This window comes from Triticum urartu, chromosome 4, assembly GCF_003073215.2.
Source record: "Triticum urartu cultivar G1812 chromosome 4, Tu2.1, whole genome shotgun sequence".
Lineage (NCBI taxonomy): Eukaryota > Viridiplantae > Streptophyta > Magnoliopsida > Poales > Poaceae > Triticum > Triticum urartu.
Window position 1 is genome coordinate 471,789,160 of NC_053025.1, and position 5,474 is coordinate 471,794,633.

At 41.0% G+C, this 5,474-nt stretch overlaps 1 protein-coding gene across 1 annotated transcript; it reads left to right on the forward strand.

The window, feature by feature from the left end:
* The first annotated feature begins 805 nt into the window (after window positions 1-805).
* LOC125554810 lies at window positions 806-5,238 on the forward strand. Its single transcript, XM_048718217.1, has 5 exons — window positions 806-1,089; window positions 1,288-1,395; window positions 1,972-2,079; window positions 2,436-2,555; window positions 3,408-5,238. Exons 1-5 carry the CDS (start codon window positions 806-808, stop codon window positions 3,436-3,438), a joined length of 651 nt encoding a protein of 216 aa, XP_048574174.1. The 3' UTR covers window positions 3,439-5,238.
* The last annotated feature ends 236 nt before the right edge of the window (window positions 5,239-5,474 follow it).

Below are 5,474 nucleotides of genomic sequence, written 5' to 3' on the forward strand. Positions count from 1 at the left end.
ATATTGCGTGAAGATTGAAAAAGTTTTAAGAATGTCAAAAGTATGAAACAATTGCTTGGCATCGAGATTGTGCATGATTTAAATACTTTGTGTGGTGAAGATAGAGCATAGCCAGACTATATGATTTTGTAGGGATAACTTTCTTTGACCATGTTATTTTGAGAAGAAATGATTGCTTTATTAGTAGGCTTGAAGTATTATTTAAAACAATACAGAGACTAGCCAATTCACTTGGAGAATGCTCCCTCGATCAGTTCCTTCACTGGCCGTTGGATCTGGCCATCTAAAGTGTATGAGCCGTGAGATCTTTACCTGCTGTTAAATCCGATTTCACCTCGCGGTCGTTTCTGCCGTCCAATGACTGGTGGGCTCGCGCCTCGTGTTTATTGGCTGGGTTGATCGATCTTGGGTGGAAAAGGCTTTCGCCCAATCCCCGCGCGCGCTCCGCTCCCAATCCTGGTCGCGGAGTTGCTGCGCCAGAGCCCACACCCGCACCAACCCTAGCCGCCACACCTCTCCTTCCTCCCTTGCTCGACAGCGCTGGCCCCCCTCCCTCCTTGCTGCTCGTCCGGATAGCCGCCGGCCGCCGCATCCCTTCTCCCCCTTCCTCCTCCTCCTCCTAGCGCGACCACGCCCTCCTCCGGTCCTTCCCCCCCCCCCCCCCCCCCCCCCCCCCCAGCCAGGAGTCGAGCCCTCGTCGTGAGGAAACCACGGAAGGAGGAGCTCAACCGGGCGTCGCCGGCCGGAGAAGGAGGACAGTCGCGGATGCCTGCTAAGGAGGTGGATCGGCTCGCCTCCGTCGTCAATGCAGCCGCCGCGCCACCACCCTCCTCCGGTCCTTACTCCCCCCCTCCCCCTCCCCCCGCAGCCCCAAAAGCTCTGCCAGTTCTTTCGGCGAGATCCACCATCTCCTGAGGTCCTTATCCACCCCAGCTCGCGAGGAAGCCTCGGGAGGAGGCGAGCCCTCGTCGCAAGGAAGCCGCAGAAGGAGGAGCTCAACCGGGCGTCGCTGGCCAGAGAAGGAGGAGAGGCGCGGATGCCTGCCAGGGAGGCGGATCGGCTCATCTCCGTGGCTGGAAAGGCTCGATGGTAAGTTTGGCTTGTTCTCATATCTCAGCGAGCCCTGCTGGGATTATTTGTAGACTTCCTTGCTGAACCCTACAGGGAGCAAACGCATTCCCAGTTTGCTTCCAGAGGATAAGGCAGGGGAATAGGTGAACCTGCTTGCTCTTCACTGACTCCTAAATAAATATCTAATCTGTAATATTTTGTTATATCTCTGCTCAGTTACAATTACAACATGGGGCTTCAAGTGTCTATTACTGTGGAACACCAATATCCGTGCATTTTAGTTACGACTAAGTGCCACACCAATGAATGTGAATGTCTGTTCAGGTAATAAGTATCACGATTAGCAATTTCAGTTTGTCCCCATAGTCTATGTTTGTCCCATGTCCTTTCAGCACCTTCTGTTATTTTCCTGCATTTTTCTTCCCTTCTGCTGCAGATTAAGTGACTGAAAGCAAACAAATAATTATTCTGGACTATTCAGATTATCAAGTACAGTATACTGCAGCATATCAGCTTCTTAAATTTCTGTTGCAACCTAGCATATACCAGCATAAAAAAGTTTCTTTTGCTCATCATGTATATTATGTTCCTCTAAATCACGTGTACCATTTTCAGGTATTAATAGTGCAGTACTACATTAAGGCAATATGTTAGCATATTAGGTACTACTATTCTTTGCTCTCTAATTTGTGAGCGCTTATGGTTTTGCCGCAGTACAGACTCGGCATCTATTCGTCTTGGTACAAACTAATGTTTTAATAAGGTGTGATAAATTTAATAATAAGATGTTGCAGAGATTAACACAATGTTTTCCTGCAGTTTTTTTTCACCTAAAATCGTCCTTCAACACAATGATTTTATTGTGTTAATGTCTTTCAAATCTCAACTTTGTACATGCAGTGTCCATCTTGGTTCTGGTGAATTGATTTGGGGAACTCTTGAAATCTGTTTCTTGTATATTGGCCATGATAACTCTTCACCTGACATTCTGCAATGGCTTCCAGCCAGGTAATTAGTTCACATGGACTGCCATTTCCCATCCCTTCCTACTTTAATACATATGTTTAGGCCACTTGATTGCTTATTCTAGGTATGTTAGTTTGTGTATCATTCATGCCATGGTACTTTTTGTTGCTCTATGTGGTAGGTTACTTAGAATAGTATAGTTAAATGCAGAAAAAATATAATCAGGTTGGGAAAAGTGGAAACTATCCATTGATTAAGGAACTAACTAATTAGTCTTATGATGCATTTTCGCGTACCATGCTGCATTAGTTTTTGGCCGAAACTTCTTGCCTAGATATGGCCATTTTACTTTTGCTACACCATGGTTAGTTAGCTGAGCTATTTAAATACAATTTCAGGGTTTTCTTGTTGCTGCTATTCCTCGTGGATATTCAAGAGGCAACTTGGCACCTAATGTCAACAGCATGCTTATTGGTGACGAGTGAAATGAAAGAAGGCTGCAATGGAATTTGTATTAGGTATGTTTCTCCCTCTTCTCAACTCTCTCAATCTTCATCCCAATTCCTGCCGATAGTGATTGATATGGGTCTGTAGCTACGTTCAAATATTTTCTTCCTTTCATTAAGCAACTTCCCTCGAAAAATAATGTTTCATCGTTGAGCCTCTTACAGACTACAGTACCTATTACAGACTACAGACCACAGCTTACCTGTAACTCCAAGTCCTATCACAATCTTGGTGGAATCTGAAAGACATAACGCATATGCACCAATAGACCAAAAAATCCTCTCTATTATAAAATAAAAGAATTAACAACTTATAGTATGCAGAAATTAGTGGTATTAGTTGAAACACCATTGTAAAGAGCAATTTCAGTTCATTGAAGATTCTGTCCCCTGTGGTAGGCTTTCTTTGCAAATTCTTTAGCTTAATTGATGTGTACTCATTGTAATTTTCAGTAACAAGTGCATCACGTATTTGGTTAATGCACTGTTTTTTATTTTCCATCCATAATGATATTTGAAGACAAGGAATTAGTATGTTATGCTTTTGGGGGTTCAAACACTTGGATAAGATTAAACACATGTGCTAAATTGGCAGTCCTTCATCCAAATTTTCTTGATAATGATACACCATTTGGCGACAAGTTCTCTACAAAACTGGTATTTTTATGACACATGGTCGTGTAGCTGTGATCAGAAAACGAGTTAAGATATAGTGGGAAAGGGACCAGAAATGTGGTCTGTATGACCGAAAACATCCTAAACAAGTGAACATATGGTTGTTTATTATTTATTATTTTGCTCTGGTTTTGAGGAAACTATCTGAACTCTTCTGACGGCCATTTGTTCTCTATTGTATTTCTTTAGAAGTTTCTCCATGATGGCCTTTTCCACCTAGAAAGAGCATCAAGGCCGTTGACCCCGTTTTTGTTCTATAGGCATCTGTTCTTCAAATGAGGCTCCAACCTGAGCAAGGGCATGGTTTGCAGATGATGTATCTGCTTTATGTGTGTCAGAAGAGCCCTCCGACGCCCAGCCGTTGGTGTCTCTTCCCGAAGAAGGATCATGGTTCCCCACCTCTCTACAACTCATATTAAAATTTTGGTATATTCTTTTCTTACTTTATTTCCTGTGAACAAAAAGTTGGAACCTATTCTTAATTTCCCATAGTGGTTTTGATGGTATTTGGTCAGTGTGTTCCTGGCTGGAATTGCATGTATATCTTACAGATTTACATTGCAACAATTAATAAGGAGAATAGAAGCATTTGCATCCTCTAATACTTTGCCTGCCATGCTTAGCGAGAATTCAAAATAGTGACCTTTGGATATCAATTATGGGTTTGTGATTTTGTGCCAGGACCTAAAAGAATTTTTGCCTCATGCTTCGACTATCATATCTATTTTCTCTATAAATTCTAGACATCTAGTTCAGATTATGATCTTTGCATGCCCTTTTTTTGTATCTTCTGAAATTGGCCAACATTACAAAAAATCGCCACATGTTTTAGAAATTGAATCACCATGACAGCTTTTCAGGTTATGGTTCTTTAGCCATTTAATGCAGTATCAATGGTTCAGTGTGCTTCATGAAATGAAACATAATGTATAGTTCAGCAGTTTTGAGACTTACCCGCATATTTTTGCTTCACCCGTCACCACAGAGGTCTTACCTCACCTTGACCATGGAGCCACTAGGAGTATGATCAATATATGATCATTCTTATAGTTGAAATCAATTGCTTCCTTCATCAAGTGATTCATAGTAAACCAGTAAACATGAATTTTATGTGTATATATTACTTCTTTGTTTGCCATTCATTTTGTTCAAAATATTTATATGACATTTTTCAAAAAGCTTAAGGTTAGAGATGTGGTGCTATATGAGGCTATTGTTAGGATGGCAGATAAATTAATGTTAAAATATTTTTGATTTCCTTTATTCCGTAAACGGCAATACAAGATATGTTTGGGCCACATGATTCTATTCCAAAAATTTAAACAACTTGGCAATTAACAACGCATCAAATGTTATGTATTGAAAATTTGAAATGGATCACTTTGTCAGGTTGGGTTTTAGTAGGTCATAATGGTTTAGGATGGTACAGCGTTGAGAAGGTGGCACAAAATCTCATACGCAGGGCGATCAGCTAAGAAGCATCAGGAAGGACTTTTAGGATGGTACAGCGGTCAAATGCATCCTAGGATAGGTCCTTTAAGAATTATGGTGTGTTTCCCTCCTTTTGTTTACCATAGGCACAGAGGTTTAGCCTCAATTTATTATGATATTTTTGTTTATAGTAGATGCAGAACTGAGACTTACCCAGGTTGTGAGAGCTGGTGATGATTCTATTAAAAGTCCCTTGTTACCTGCAACGTTTGTCTCTGTAAACAGCATAACTAACGCCGTATGGTTTCCAATGTGACTAAGATGTAAATTCTTCCTGGGTGTAGTTTCTAAAGCAGAGTTGCTGAAAATGGAAATATTTTCAACATGCCATGATTTTGAATGGGACTTTGTGCTACCAAATTATAATGTGTACATACATCTCATTGTAGATAACAATCCATCGTTTTTTGCTGCTAAAGGGTATTAGATTTGTTACCATATGTGCTTGCCCATAACTAAACAAAGTAAAACATAGATTTACATATATATTGTCTCAAATGGGACTTATGTGTATATGCATTTCATTGTAGACAACAAGCTACCGTTTATCCAGACTAAAAGAGATTAAATTTGTTGCCATATGTGCTTGCCCACAACTAAACCTTGAATATCTTTTCATCGCGCACATGGAATAAACATGGTCTCAATATCGTATGATTTAACACGTGGCCATTCTACTACCAGTATCGAATATGTCCTTGCAAAATGAAACTATTTTCATCGACATGTCTTTAGCGGGTCTCTGCGTCATTGGGCGCAACGGGT

What these genes read in the sequence shown, in the direction of transcription:
- LOC125554810 (XM_048718217.1), top strand. Translation starts at nt 806, where the DNA reads ATGCAGCCGCCGCGCCACCACCCTCCTCCGGTCCTTACTCCCCCCCTC. An exon ending in GAATGTGAATGTCTGTTCAG is followed by an intron (nt 1,396 to 1,971) that starts GTAATAAGTATC and finishes TTGTACATGCAG; the next exon opens with TGTCCATCTTGGTTCTGGTG. An exon ending in CTGCAATGGCTTCCAGCCAG is followed by an intron (nt 2,080 to 2,435) that starts GTAATTAGTTCA and finishes ATACAATTTCAG; the next exon opens with GGTTTTCTTGTTGCTGCTAT.